Source organism: Schistocerca gregaria, chromosome X (assembly GCF_023897955.1).
Source record: "Schistocerca gregaria isolate iqSchGreg1 chromosome X, iqSchGreg1.2, whole genome shotgun sequence".
Taxonomy (NCBI): domain Eukaryota; kingdom Metazoa; phylum Arthropoda; class Insecta; order Orthoptera; family Acrididae; genus Schistocerca; species Schistocerca gregaria.
In genome coordinates this window covers 132,185,467-132,201,842 of record NC_064931.1, presented here as the reverse complement: position 1 = coordinate 132,201,842, position 16,376 = coordinate 132,185,467, and the positions used below count along the sequence as shown (strand labels likewise).

The window sequence follows — 16,376 nt, the reverse complement described above, 5'->3', positions numbered from 1 at the left end:
GTGCACAAACAATGGAACACAGCATCTCAGAGGTAGCAATGAAGTGGGGATTTTTGCATAGGACCATTACACAAGCGTACCATGAATATCAGGAATACAGTAAAACATCAAACCTCCGACATTGCTGTAGGGAAAAAAAAAAAAAAATCCTGCAAGAATAGACCAACGACTACAGATTTCAATGCTGGGCAATCAATAAGTGTTAGTGTGCGAACCAATCAACAAAACATCATCAGTAAGGGCTTGTGTACCCTTGATGAGTGCACAACAGAGCTTTATGCCTCACCTGGGCCCATCAACACAGACATTGGGCTGTTGATGACTGGAAACTTAGTGCCTGGTCAGATGAGTGTCATTTCAAATTGTATCAAACAGATGGATGTGTACTGGTATGGACACAACCTGATGAATCCATGGACCCTGCATGTCATCAGGGGACGATTCAAGCTGGTGGAGCCTCTGTAATGACGTGGGGCATGTAGCATTGGAGTGACGGGGGACCTCTGATATGTCTAGATAAGACTCTCATAGGTTAGGTTAGATTAATACTAGTTCCATGGATCACGAATACGATATTTCGTAATGATGTGGAATGAGTCAAATTTTCCAATACATGACATAATTAAGTTAATTTAACAACATAATTAAGTTAATATAATTACTTTTTTATTTTAATTTTTTTCTTTTTTCTTAATTTATATCTAAAAATTCCTCTATGGAGTAGAAGGAGCTGTCATTCAGAAATTCTTTTAATTTCGTCTTAAATACTTGTTGGTTATCTGTCAGACTTTTGATACTATTTGGTAAGTGACCAAAGACTTTAGTGGCAGTGTAATTCACCCCTTTCTGTGCCAAAGGTTAGATTTAATCTCGAATAGTGAAGATCATCCTTTCTCCTAGTATTGTAGTTATGCACACTGCTATTACTTTTGAATTGGGTTTGGTTGTGATTACACGCTTTTGTGCAATAAATACTTTATTCCTCAGTGATGAATTACCCCAAAATAAGATGCCATATGCAAGCAATGAGTGAAAATAGGCGTAGTAAGCTAATTTACTAAGATGTTTATCACCAAAATTTGCAGTGACCCTTATTGCACAAGTAACTGAACTCAAAAGTTTCAGCAGATCATCAATGTGTTTCTTCCAGTTTAATCTCTCATCAATGGACACACCTAAAAATTTTGAATATTCTACCTTAGCTATATGCTTCTGATTAAGGTCTATATTTGAGACATGGGAACTGTACTCTTCAGTTCTTTTGAAAAATTGATGTTCTAACCATCTCTCAGAATTAATGTGTGAAAGAGATCAAATTGGATCCAAATACTTTGCTGGAGATACTGAAATAAATTATTGCACCTTAATCTGAGTGATGTCTCCAGATGCTGTTTGGAGACTACCCTGCTGCAGTAATGCAGCTTTTACTGACCAGGCATATTTGCCAGAAATCTTCCTAATGTCTTTCCATACCTTTGTAAAGATGGTGGAGCCATCAGTTGACTGCAAAAAACTTCTCATGACCTCTTCTTGTTGACACAAATTGTTCTTCATATCCTTACTCTGAATGGCTGTGAGGTTCTGTGCAGATGGTTGACATTTAAACCAATGAGTTGTATGTATGACTCCAATTGCACAGTGACACTAATTTTGGTTTGGGACAGGCAGACTTAAGTCAACCTGAGAATATTTAGACATTGAATTAGTGGTATGGTGAGACACACTTTTCATCCAATCATAGACTGCCAGTTGGTTATACAATATTCCGTTAGTTTATTCTGCTAAACATCCAAGGTGAAGGCTTCCTTACAGGAACTGTACAATTCGAGGCTAGAAGATCTAACTGAATCCAATTTGCTTTAGAATTACAGAATATGTTTTGTGCTCATTTATGATGATTGCTTGGAAACAGACAACTCTTGTGGGTATCACAATGTATTAATAAAGCTCCAACTGTGTGTAAATCAGCTGCCACCATTTATTTGTGATATCCAAGGCTTTATGCTGCAGACACCAGATTTATGCCATGTCCTAACTTCTGGAAAGTCTTTCTGAAATGCAACCTTCAAGTCTCTAGAGACAGGTGAGTGAGTCGTCATTAAAAGTTCCTCCTTTTCTTTCAATAGCAATAATTAAACTTTGGTGTCAAGGGCTTCCTCTGAATGGTTTGTTGTGTTTTACTTTTTAAGACATTTGGGGGCAGAGGGCTAATTTTGCCTATTTTCTGTGCTGGTTCAGCACATTTATACTCCGCAAATAGGTGGGTCCTTTCAAATCATATCTTTATTATAACATAACACACCTCATAAATCAAAGAATGTGACACAGGTGACTTTTCAATTCTAAAACTACATGCAGTAGGTCAGGACTGGGTACTACATGTAACATGATAAGCACTATCAGTTTGGGCTGACCACTCTATAGAGTGGAGGAAAAAAGCTGCCTAGATGTCAGAGAAAATTCACTTGACAACTCTTAAGAGAAATATCCAATAGTCATTCCGTGATGGTACTTCAACACATTCAAACTACTATCTATACTGAACAGTTGTCTCTTCAAAAACAAATTTAATATGAAGCTTACACTCTTTGTGGAAATAAATGAAGTGAAATGACAAAATATTTTGGTGAAAAGCCATCCTGTTTGCAATTAATGCTTTGTCTGAATGTTAACTGAATTCTGTCTACTGATTCCACATCCTAAGAAGTAAAAACAAATATCCATTGCAAATCCACATACAATAAATAATTCAAGGCTGTGATAACGATATTCATCATAAACAGTACTAACTACTCCCCTCTACACAATGATGGGGAAATCTGCTTATGGCTTCCAGGTCTGTGTGGGTTATCTTCTGCCCCCAGTTGCTAGTACTGGAAATATCTCATCATAGCCAAACTGTGATTTTTCTGTAAATATCATTCTAATAAAATGTGCTGTTGATGACAGGTCTGCATCTGATTAGATTCAGACATTCAAGTAGCATCATTCAACCGAAACCTCTCACATGTCTAATCTGCTGGTCATTTCCAGTAAGTTATACAGTATCATCTTTTACATATGGTGCTCAAGCATATCTCACCATGCTCATTAGAGAGCTGAAGTTAACAACGCTGGTACTGAAAAAAGATGGGCGGAAGGATACTTTTGCTAAGTTTGGGAGTTATTAAATGCAAAGTCTCTTGTAACACATTGCATAAGCTGTTGGTTCAAGATCAATAAAAAAGACAAAATACCACAATTAATATAAATGTTATTCTGTTTTTGTGTTTATCTTTATTTCAGTCTATAAAGATTCAATGTGTTTCAAGCACACTTGATAATGGCCAACAGGTAAAAACTGGCCGAGAACGAAGCCAAAGTAGAATAATCAACAGCCTATGCAAGAAGCACAGCTTGTGTATTAAACTACTGGGAACCTAGAAACAACGGAGAGGCTTCATTCCATTGCAGCCCTCAGTGGTGCACAACCCCACAACAGGCCACAGCAGTCCACCCACCTCACTGCCGCCCTACACCAAATCCAGGATTATTGTTCCTCCGCACTATCTTCAGTCTCTCTTTGTTATTAACCTCTTTCCCATTCCTATCCATCATTGTTAAATCCTTTCTCAAACCTTTCCTCTTACTTTTGACCATTCCATGTGGTACTTTCTCACTTCCTCTGCTATCTTCCTCCATCATCTTGTCCTTTCTTTCATCCATTTTATTCTCTCCTCAGCAACTATCTTATTTGCCTCCTTTTCCTTATACTCCTCTCTTGCTAATTTGATTCTTTCTCAGGACCATAGCCTGAAGGCCTCATTCTTCTTTCCCACTACCTCTGTGGCTCTTTTCATTTCACCATGGTGTGTCCTCCATTTTCTGCCACCTGCCCTTCCGCATACAACTGCTGCAGTTTTTACCATACCACTTAAATTGTCCCCACTCCTCTTTGATTCATCCTTCGGTAACCATTCACTTATCTCCAGGTATTTTTCCTTGACTTCCTTTTCCTTGAGTTTCCATACTTCATGGTTCTCATGCTCATCACCAGTAGCCGACAGTCTCCATCCAATGCCTCAGATGATAGTACCTATATATCTGTTACACTCCTCTTCACTTCCCAATCATATACATGCAGTCCACCAACAATTTTTGAGTTAGATTCCTGCTGCGCCATATTACTTTGTGACTCTCACCCTTCCGAAACTGAGAGTTACCTATCACAAAATCATTCTTCTTGTAGAATTCCAGCAATCTCTCTTCGTTTCTAATACCCCATCCTTCTGCTTTCACCACATTTTCATACCCTTGTCTTTCACTTCGTACATGTGCGTTCATGTCTCCCATGACTATTATCCTTTGTTCATTCAACTGCTTTTGTACTTCTTCCTCAAAGTCCTCTTGTTGAGATGTGCAGCCCACTTGAGGTGCATACATCTGAATCACCTCCATACCTCTTCGCTTTGACATTTTTCTGATCTTCATTATCCTGCCACCTATTCTCTTTTCTTTTAGATTATCCCTCCCAATTCCCACTCACTCTTGTCCTCCTCCTCCATCCAAACCACAATACAATTTGTAACCTTCCCTCAGTTCTGTACTGCCATCCAGTTTTTATCTTGCCTCTCCCATGCCTCAGATATGTAGCTTTCTCCTTTCCATCATATCCACCATCTCCTTTACCTTTTCTGTCAGCATTCCAATGTTCCAAGTTCCAATATGTAGTCTGTTTGTCTTGCTGGGTCATTGTCTTTTATATCCATCCTTTCCAAGACTAGTTCCCGTGCTGAAAGCTGGTTATTAATCCACTGTTGGTTACCCAGGTCTGTCCCAGCTACACCAGAGCCCGGTTAGCTGTCACTTTTTGCAGTTCCTAAGAAACCAAGTTGGAAAAAACACTCTTGCACCACAATTTGCAGATTGAGTCATTCCTATCAGTTGACATGTATATAAAATGCACACTTCACATTCCTTTACTGCAGCCAATTAATAATATACTGACCACCATAAGCCTTTTGGCTTAGTCTCTCAAAAATGGTGTAACTAACATATTCAGAACACAGACACAGACACACACACAGACACACACACACACACACACACACACTTCACATTTTTCTTATCTTCATTATCCTGCCACTTATTCTCTATACATCAACTTTTAGATTACCCCATTATCAACACATCACTCATCATTTACACATATACATCAAATACTGATGAGTTATACGATATAAATCATTTTCATTCCCTTACATGTCTGGTGTAACACTCTAAAGGATAATCTTAAATCAACATATTGCTGTGTTCAGTGTTGACACAGAGACAGGTGTTTTCTAAGTTCACTGTGCACCCTTCACACAAAATGTGTACCAGCCTTTCTCCTTCTCTGCACCTTTTTTAGCTCATCTCCTGTATATCTTTATTAAGGATACATGCTGTTAACAGTTGTTCCGCATTACATTACACAATGGACCTTTTTTTCTACCACCTGGTAAATAGTTTAAGAAAACTATATGTCAGAATTTTCACATTTTCAACGAGTTTCTGATACTTGAGACAAACCTATACTCATTAAAAAAATAATAAAGAATAAAAAATAAATAAAAAAATAAAGAGAGAGAAATTCCCCTTGATAGTTGATATTACGCTGTGGTCCACTGTCTTTCGATGATGTGTTCTTTGAGAAGACTATTTTTTACAATTTCCTTTAGTGCACTGGTGCAGCAGTTCATCAGTGGCTAGATGTTCCAATGAGAGATTGCTGTGCATGATATTATATAGCACAATCGGGGTTCAACACTAGAGACATACAACTAACGCAAATGGTGTCATTGCATAGTTACCCTTAAGGTAACTACAGGTTACAGAGACATGCCCCTTCTTATAGTCACGTGCAGGTCAAAAGACACGTCCACAATGTGTTCTTTGTCTCTGTCCCACATCACATGCTCCGGGCATTGCCTACCATAGTAAGTGGCAGTGCTGGGGTAAGCTCCGCATTGGGACACCGTTTCTGCTTCTGACTGTCCCTACACCAATGCGTATGTTCAGAAAACTATACCTTTCACTTCTTAACATAATATGTGTCATATCTGCTTTATGGCACCCACAATGAATACTACAGTGGTTAAATAGCTTTACCATACCTAAACTAGAGAATCAATGCTATATGTTCAACATCCCACATACATGCTACAGCCAGATGATGAAAGATGCTTTTGGCTGCAGTGTCACTAGGCACATTGCTCCTTGCCACCGCACATTGCATAACCATCCATCTTTTTCGTTCACATTACTATAGTACTTCTAAAAATAAAGTATGTCTTAAGGACAGACAGTGACCAGTTTGCAGATCAAAAACTCTTGTCCATGAAGGCTGTATTAATTGAGCACAATATTAATGCACCTCGACCTCAGGACGCTTTGGTCAGCTTATTGTGAGCCAGCACTTAATCAAGGTTGATAGTATATGCAGAACTGACTTTGAAGCATTGACAGCATGATGTGTTTCCCTTAGTAGCCACTGTACTTTTTTTCTGTGACATCACTATGTGTTTCCGATATTGGCCAAGAGCAATTATATTGTGGTCGAGTAGTATCTATCAAATACTGACCAAGTTGTCCCACAAATAAAACTGGTCTTCGGTGTTTTGACGTAGCATATTTACAACAATTCTTTTTATATAAAGTCACAAAAATTGCACATCACTTAAACATTATGTCTTTTAGGGACTTGAAAGAGGAAGATAAAATGTTGCAGTAAGCTGCCTCCACATCTTTACTGAAGAAGTAAAACATGACTGCCAAAAAGAAAAAGAATTCACAAAATGCGACACACCTTACTTTAATTGTTCTATTATCATGTTTCTTCAGCTACTTAAAGTGATCAGTCTCTCAACAATGCACTGAAAGATAAATTTTCCTAAATTGTCAGGTTGGTTCAAATATTTAATATCCCATTTATATGCCTTCACAGATAATACACAACATTAGAAATGCACTAAATCCTCCCATTTCATCACAAATCTATGTGCGCCCATTACTTCATTCAAGGTTTCTATAGTATCATGTGTAAAGAGGAAGTTGGGTTTTGCAAAATTTGGTTTATAAGGCCGTAAGATTACAGTCTGATGTTTCATCAATGTGGAGATCATTATGCAGCTTCCCCACCCCTTTTACTCATGAATGGGTTTGGTGTAAATTATAGTGATGGATTGTAATAATTATTTTCCAGATTCTATTTATGACCTCACAGGTACTGCACTGGGTCTACCATCTCATTCAGTTTAAATGATTTCAGTTTTTTAACACCTCTAATAATGCTATTTATGTAAGTCATTTCTGCACTGACAAGGCAATTTAGTGGGACAACACGCCTGTATTTGCCTTCGTAATATCTGAATCTAGCATTTGGACTTCCAGTTTCCTACTGACAATTTCTTGTCTTTTACTTCACCATTTTAACCCACTTTCATAATATGAGAGTTCTTTTCCTGACAGTTGTCCAGATTTGTAGATATATGTTGTAGTAGATGTATTAAAAAGAGTGTAGTTGATATATTGCCTTCTCTTTGTAAACGCGTCATACTATATGGACCAGTGCTCAATGACATTAATACTCAACTGACATTTTCTTTGAGGGAGACAGCAGTCATGAATAGCTTTTTAAAATAAATTTCTGACATTTAATTGAAAATTCCTATTCACTTATTTTATACAATCATGATTGACTTGATGACCATTCTTAAGTGCTTGGTGATAGGTAACAAAATGTTCAAACTGAAAAATTACAGGTCATCACTGATATGTCATTTAGGCAGATACTTGTTTCATTTCTGGGACAAACCAGTTCAACAATAATAAAGAAGTCAAAAAACACACTGACTTCTATTACGAGAGAAGAATGAGTGAACTTTTGGAATATGCACTTTTTAAAATGATGTGTAATCCATTATCAGTTGTCTTCATTTTTCTCGAAATAATTAATTTACACAGCCTTTGACTTTTAGAAACATGTATCTGTTCATTTACGTTGTTTCTGTGCTAGTTTCGAATTCACCACAACACTTTTCATCATCTATGTACATGCAACTAAAGGTGAAAATATTCAGCAATTTTACATTTAACATTTGAAAACAAGAGTCAAGTGGAAGCGAGATTCAAACTATAGCTTGACGAGTATTCAACCAAATATTAATATGCAGTGTAGAATTTGTTTTGCATTACAGCTGACAACAGTCAAATCTACAGAAATTCTGTTGCAATCTCTCAGGGGTATAGAATCATTCTGTGAAAATGGGCTTATGGGACGTTACTTTGGGAGCAGCTTATCAGGTGAAAGTTATGACACAGAACAATGTTAAACCTAGTCAGAAAATATGCCCAATTCATTGAAGAAAAAAAAGAAACCATGAGTCAGATTCATTCCTATCAGAAGATTAAGCAGAGAAAGTACATTCATCAGAATTCACCAACACAAGCCTAACTGCTACTGGGATGTGTCCTCTGAATTTCCAAAGGCTGTCAGTGCCCCACCATACTAGTCTTCATGTAATTTGGTATGGTTTGATTTAGGACCCATACATACATTCTAAAAAAATTTCATCAAAATTGGAAAGGGTGAAATGGGGACTTCACTTAAATTTAGGTCGCTTGACACTAAATGACCAATTTACTAGTAACTTAACAGTGAGGACAATGAACACAAAATTGTTCCTCTGTTACTTATAAAACTTTTAATATTAAGGGTAATAGATATGTATTGGACCCTGCCTTTCATTTTTCACAATGGCACAGACGTAAACATTGAGCTTTGCTACCAGTCAATTTGTTACCACAACCATATTTTCTGCTTGCACATCTAGCAAATGTATAAGTGTACAAAATCCCAAATGCAGATCCAGGTCGAGTGGACCCACCCTACAGAGGGGATTTAAATGTGTCTTCCTATACCTTTTCAACTTAGACAGCCAAGAAAACAATTTTGCTTCTATTTACAACAAACCAAAATAACTTCTAAGATAAACCTCCACAACTATCTGATCACACCAGCTGCACTTCTACAAATATCTACTACTACCAAACAATTCCTTCTCTCACATGTTCTAATCTGTCTGTATTTAATGTCTGGAATTGGAGGTTTTGATCTCAACAAGTACTCATAACAGTTTTATGGTGTAGCACTTAAAAGTGTTTTCAAAAAAATGAAAATGGCTTCAACAACACAACTCTGGCCATTTTCACTATTCGGCACCTATGTTGGCAACCAAAGGACTACCGGCCTATGAACAACCATGTAATTTATCTGCAGTCTCTTAACTCGACAGGAAAACGGTAGAATGGCAGTATTATCACCATAGCCATATGAAAAATGTAATTCTTCAAATTGGATGTGAGAAACCATCACTCTTCTTTGCTATAGGTGCAAAACTTACACAGCATTTTGTCACAAATACTTCTAACTTATACAATAAATAAGACAAAATTAGTTTCCATCACTTTTCTGCCCACTCCTGACAAATGACTATCTCACACAGTACTTAGAAATGCAGAAATAAATAGCATATTTTCTTTTGACCATCTTTACTTTCCATACAAAGTAAATAACATTTAGATAAAAACAAGTACACTAGCCTACATGTCTTCCAAATTTCTCCACTTACAAACAAATTCTTCCCTTAATAAAAATAGGCTCACTGTGCTTATTGTAGCTATTGACCAGGATAACATCAATTCACACATTGAACAAAAAAAAAAAAAATTGTCTTCATTTATCACAGCTATCTCGTAAGAGAGGACCAAAAATATCCCATATACAGCAACTCACACGCACAACCCTCACGACACGTACATGGAGCTATTACATTCCCAAGGAACTTCATGTTTTGACACAAAAAACTTATAGCTATCTTATTCATATGTTTAAAGCAAGTACATATTTGATTTTTTGTTTTAAATCTTCGCTAACCTTTTATGTACTTCCTCATCTATAACACTTTCTTCTGAAGTCTATAAACCTCACTAGTTTATATTCTCACATAAGACTAGATGAAAAATGTGTGTGGGGCTCACAGAATGCTTCATCCACATTTGCTGAACTTGACAACAGTTACTCCATTCACACTTGCCAGAACTTTAGCCATAGGTTTTGAAATGCAACAACACTTGCTTTAGCAAGTAATGAGTGTTGAACACTCCTTGTCACCGAAGAATTTCTCAGTCACTGGTTTCTCTGATTTTATGTACTCCAGCATCTACAACACTTTTTCTTAATTTTGTAAACCTCACTCTTTAGATGCAAATGGAGTTATGGCTCACAGAATGCTTCATACACATTTGCTCCAAAAATCTTCAGACCCTCATCATTCATAAGAAAATGCATGAAGCTGTTAAACGCATCTGAGGAACTTGGGGCTAGAGTTACACTGTTGATACTTGCGAGCGCATTAGCCATAGGTTTAAAAAACCCAACCCTTGGTTTAGTGACAAATAATTGTTGAAAACCTTTGTTACCGAAAGACGTCTGAGTCACTGGTTCAAAGGTTTCACTGATTCTTTCAATACTATATTGAAATCCTTCCCATACTAGATTTGATGAAAGTGTATGCACATCACTACTTGATATGATATCAATTGTATCGTTTAACATTTCTTGGAAAACCTCTGCCTCCTGAGTTGTCTTTAAAGATGAACCCAGGTGACATAATACTGGATCACTGCGCTCAATCTCAATAGCTGATTGGATAGTCCACAGCCATCGCCGTATCTGTTCAACGTCAACTTTTTTATCCAAATTTACTGGACCGACTACATCCTTCACTTTCTGCACTATCAACTTGCCAAGTTCTTCCATTCCATTGTTTAAGAAATTTCGGCACAATGACAAATACTCTTCTTGCAGGCTCCCGGATAAAGGAAACTCAAGTTTGTTCGTTGCACTTCGGTACAAATATCCTCCAATCACATTTATTTGCACGCGTAAAATAATATTTAATATTACGGCGCCATATACAATAAGACATACTCGAGCAAAGACTAAAATTTTAAGTTCTTCCCACAACTCAATTTTATTGGCTGGGGAAGTTTTAAGCTTGTTGACAATTCCTTGACTGTCCAGAATGCGATCGACAGAATCATGAAATGATGAAATTAAGGAACTGATTGTCTCAGTACAGGTGCGTTCAGTATTTTCAAAGTGCTGCCGCTTTTTTGACTGTTCTATTAACTCTCTTGCTTTGGCCTCCTGCAAATTAAGAATACTACGTACACAATAACGGGTTGCTAATACTGCACTGCCAATTACGGCACCTCCAATCAGAAATTTTCGTTTGTGGCGCCACAAGAAGGACAGCACAGATGACATAATGGCAGTTTTCCAGAAGTGGTAATAATTATTCCATGTAATTTACTCTTTGCAGACGAAGAAAACAGTGAACATTTTCGGTACGACTTCGTCCGGGAAGCAAGCCTTGTCGAAACACCTGAAATAACACGAGCTATCAAAATACACGTAGACGTGGATAAATATCGCACGTACACAATGCTACACATTGATTTCATCCGTTCTATAAACTAGATACTCAAACAAGAATTACCACGAAGTATGTCAGTTCTCAACAACGTTTCTATTAACACAACACACATGCAACACACCACCTTCGTAGATATGACTACACACTTTACTAAATTCAAACAACAACCTGTTCAGACAGTTTCACTCACGCAGATACACCACTCTGTTTCGGGAAGGATAGCACCAATCCAAAGAGGAAAATTTACAGAGGGTGCCATGCGTTAAGCTGGGTTTACACCATGGAGGTAATAATTATTCTACCTCCATGGTTTACACTAGCAAGTCGCTTGCAGAAGTTATTGCTAGCCGCGTGCAGCTGAGCTTACACAGCAGCGCAAGAATTAAGCAAGATTCTTCCGCAAGTTCCTTGGCAGGAAACTTGCATCAACAACTTGCTGATACTGTTTACATATGCTTTCAGTACCACTACGAGTGTCAGCCGAAATGTAAAATGACAAGTAGGCGGGTGAGATATGCTGCAGCTCTTTTAATTGTAATGCAAAACGTGAAAAAGAAAAACTATTTGGGTTAGAGAGTAGATAATGAGAAGATCGTAAGATGGTGCCTGTAATAACCTTTTGCAAGAACTTAGTATCCGGAGTATGGATACTTTTGAAAACTTTTGCAGAATGTCCTCAAATGATCCTGAGTATTTGTTGATGTTAATAGCGCCCGTCATATCAAAACGAGACACTTACTTCGATACTGCTATTTCAGCAAAGGAACGTTTGCTAGTCACTATGATTTATAGCTACCGGTGAGCTACGAATAAAGTAGGCATTTCATTTATTTATGTGAAACATACAACCAAAAAAAGTTTGAATTTTGAAATATTTTCTTTGTAGGAGACTCATACAAGTCCCTAATGTACTTGTTTCATATTCTCGTCAGCACGATTTCTCTGATCGTACCCAATGTATGTAGAGCATTTTTTAACGTCTTGAAAAGGGAAAATTATTTGAAGGTATGTGAAAACACAACAATGAACTTAATTTTTTATTGAAATAAACTGCATTTTACAGAATGATATGCTTATAAAAATGTTTTTTTTCTAATGCTCATAAAATCGAAAGTGACAAGCTAAGTAAATAGAACATGTAATAATTACACATCAGCTTTTTCTAGACTCCTAAAACAACAAGCTAGTGGATGCAGGTGGCAAAGGGGTTGTGTCTTCAAGTTATGCTACTTTCTATGTACTTCTTTTATAGATGTGTCTAATATCGACGAGATTTCATTTAATGCGCTCATTTTCTTCACTCTATCCTTAAAGTCTCGGTTATGCACGTTCCGTATCTTGGGGTAGTTCTCCACAGCTTCAATAAAATGTTCTGTATCCTGCTTCATCCATTCCCGTTTCTCCTCCATTTCTGAAATTTGTTTGCATATAATACGTAAGATGGTTGCATAAAATTAAGTCACCACATTAAGTAAAATGTTAAACATGAGTGTTATGCAGACGACATACTTAATCAGCACTCCCTGGGGTACCACGCTATACTATGAAGGGGGCTTGAATACGTTCATTGAATCTTCAGTATATTGACGCGACCTCACACTGCCATTAGCACCCTAGACTTTATTTAATATATGAAGAAATGTATGAGCTGTTGCATTTTAAACTTCATGAATTCAGGGCCATACAGTTATCCTAAATTCACTATCAATTAATTAGCAACAAAATAACTGTTGACCAGTGTCATACCACATGCCATAAGATATTCCAATAATTTTGTGAAGAAGGAAAAGCCTAGCAAATGCTTGCATCATACTTTATAACACTTCTGAAACATCAGGAGCATATGATAAGATTTTTTGTGACTGAAAACTTAGTTGCTGGATGAAAGGTATGATGAATTACATCTTTTGTATGATTTAGTTTTTGGCAGTTTTACTATGCCTTAATCTCCAGGAGGAGACTGAGTGGAATTAGAAGACCTATAATATTAGTTCAATTTATTAAAATATATGAATGAAGATTTATCACGCAAATGCATACAAGTAATAGAATTTATCACAAGTGACTGCTTTGGTCAAGTCTGATGTAAATGCAAATGACTTAATACAATATCATACATACAATAAGCGTGATTTGTTACACCTTGTGATTGCTGCGTTACATTTGATAATTTTACATTGTAGGATTTCACATCAATTGGTGAGGAATTCATTTACAGGGTAGATTCTGTGATCCATCAGATATGATTTAAGCTTTTTTTAACACGCTTTCTTCCTTTAATAATTTGATGTTACTACTAAGGTGATCATATAATTGCATACCTCTTTGAAGAACACTTTTCTGATAGGTTGAAGTGGCATAGGAGTCATGAATGTTATTGCCATTTCTTGTTCCACGATTTTGTACAGAGCTGCTTTACTGAGATGCTTTGGTGGTTCCTAAATATTCTCTTGTAAAGACTATCACTTCAAATATGTTTAGGCATGGAATGTTCAGTATCTTTAATGTTTGGAAAAGAGGGCGATACAAGTCTTGTTTCATTATGTTGCATGTGATTCTGATAGCTCGTTTTTGGGCTTTGAATATGGATTGAAAACAAAATGCATTCCCCCAGAACATTATTCCATATTTGATTGCTGACTGGAATCGTGCATGATGTACCTGTATTGCTATTTCTCTATTACAGCATGTGTTAATTATCTATAGCATATAATATTAATGACAGTTTAGCTGTAAGAACTTTAATGTGTGTGTTCCATTTTAGGCCGCTCTCTACAGAATAAAGTTTGTTTCATACAAAACATTTGAAACTTTTGTTATTTATTTTCAGTGAGTGGCCATTTTGTTGCTTATGGTGCGATATATGAAAGTTCATGGCTACCGGTTTTTTTGTGTTTGTGGTAAGTTTATTTCTTTCAAACCTTTGTGTTAGCCCCAGAAATGATGTGTGTGTAGATTTCTGAAGGTCTTTTTGGTTTACTCCTGTAATGAAAATACTGGTGGCGTCAGGAAATAAAGTTTTTTCGTTTGGCATGTACAGTTTCATTCAGGTCATCTATGAATGAAAGATAGAGGATTGGACCTAACGTCAACCTTTGGGGCACACCATATTCCATTGTAGCTTTTTCTGATGCATATGATGATGATCTTATGTTTCCAGTGATTTTATCCAGTTTAAGAAAACTACTTCTTGTCAGTAAGATCTGACATAACCCACTCTTTTGAAATACCTCTAATTCACTTTCCTTCCACCTTAGAATAATGTGGTCTTTAATATCAAATTCTTTGGACAGTTCCGAGAAGATTCAAGTAGCCTTTGCTTTTCAATAAAGCGTTTAGGAGAGCATGCAGGAATTCACACACTGCTGCGGTTGTGAATCTTGATTGCCTGAAACCATGCAGATGATTTGACAGCAGAAATAAACTCTAGCAATCCACTGTAAAAGAGCTTCTTAAAGATCTTTGATAAGCTGCTAACCAGAGCTACATGCCTGTAATTGTCTGTGGCTCTCTTTTTGTACAAGGGTGGTTGCCTTCACAGTCTTAAGGAGAATTGGAAATATACCAGTGGAAAAGCGTGATTAATAATCAGCTTCATCATCAAAATCACATGAAGGTATCTTCAGTGACCTAATTGCTGCCATGAACTCATTGTGTGTGACCTGTCTGATTAATTGCAACAGCCTCTGAATATTAAAGAATCACTTGATACAGACATATTTACAGGGCCCTTTCATGAAGAATAATCGACGATGATAACATAAATGCTACCTAAGACATTTAGTACACTGGTGACCTATCTAAGGCAATGCTGTCCTCTTAGTCATTGACAGAAATAGGCTGAGTGTTGTTCTGCTCACCTGTAGGTCGACCATAAATTGCAGCAATATAACGAAGTTGCAGCAGGCGTGGCCACACCAGCGTGTCTCATTCATCAGTGCACCATGCAGTGACTATACTTTTCTGTGGTTTGTTTGCGAGGTGCCAAACATCCTTTGGCACCCCACTCTTAGGACAACATTCTCCCCCCCCCCCTCAACCTCCTCACCATCTTTATGTACGGAGGATGCATATGACAATGGCAGGGGGAGGACTGAATGTGGATGTGAATGCAGAGTGTAACTGTAGCTAACGGTAGCTCTCTACCCACATCTCAGTATCCACCTCGGAAGTGACTGGGAACACTGGCCGAAAAACCAGCCATATGGTGCATGCCAACATCCAGAGATGCAGGATCTGTTGTCGGTTAAACGGCAAAGTGGTCTAGGGTGGTTTGATGACCTTCTGGGACAGTGTTTTCATGGATATCAGCTCTCACTGTGGAACGGATATGATGTCAATCACATTAACAGCAGTAACATCGGCAGAGTGTCGACCTCCATGGGTACCACAGTGGATGGTGCCAGCAACAATTGGCAGAGAGACAGAAGCGACAGCTGGTGCGAGTCTCAGCAACGTGCTGGTTCTGTGGACAAACGTTCTGCACCATGTTTTGGTGAGGGCACTGCAGTTCAGCAGAACCTTGGATGATTAAGAATGTTCGATAGCTTCAGTAATGACTCCAAGCTCCCAGCGCTGTTATTTTCGTAAACTTTGCAGATGACTTCATCTTGTGGCTGAAACTTTGACCTGAAGGAACGAATTTTTTCTGCCGCATGCTCAGTAGATGCAACAGAGCACAGTGTATATGACCATGTTACGATTTTACCAGTGACTTCCCGTCACATAGTAAGGAGTGGTAAAGAGGACAAAAATTGTCAATGCCTGCTCCCATGTGTGGGACGAACATTTCTCCGTGGGACTTCCGAATATTCAAACAAATCGTTCAGCTTCACTGTTAGAGTGAGATTGAAAAGA

General features: G+C 37.6%; 1 protein-coding gene and 1 long non-coding RNA gene across 5 annotated transcripts in view; both read right to left on the bottom strand.

The window, feature by feature from the left end:
* Positions 1–7,655: 7,655 nt before the first annotated feature.
* On the bottom strand, positions 7,656–11,756 carry LOC126298923 (peroxisomal biogenesis factor 3). The gene is made up of 2 exons (XM_049990474.1): positions 11,583–11,756; positions 7,656–11,468 (listed from the first exon to the last, which is right to left on the bottom strand). The coding sequence occupies exon 2, from the start codon at positions 11,348–11,350 to the stop codon at positions 10,295–10,297; it is 1,056 nt and encodes a 351-aa protein (XP_049846431.1). The 5' UTR covers positions 11,351–11,468; positions 11,583–11,756; the 3' UTR covers positions 7,656–10,294.
* A 1,136-nt stretch (positions 11,757–12,892) lies between these two features.
* The window catches only part of LOC126297411 (uncharacterized), a 51,301-nt gene continuing 47,817 nt past the window's right edge, over positions 12,893–16,376 (bottom strand). For all 4 annotated transcript variants that reach the window (XR_007552520.1, XR_007552519.1, XR_007552518.1 and 1 more), the window contains one exon: positions 12,893–12,930. This is a non-coding gene — a long non-coding RNA (uncharacterized LOC126297411). The remainder of the gene's footprint in view (positions 12,931–16,376) is intronic.

Coding starts and splice junctions, on each gene's coding strand:
- LOC126298923 (XM_049990474.1), bottom strand. CDS start 11,350: ATGTCATCTGTGCTGTCCTTCTTGTGGCGCCACAAACGAAAATTTCTG.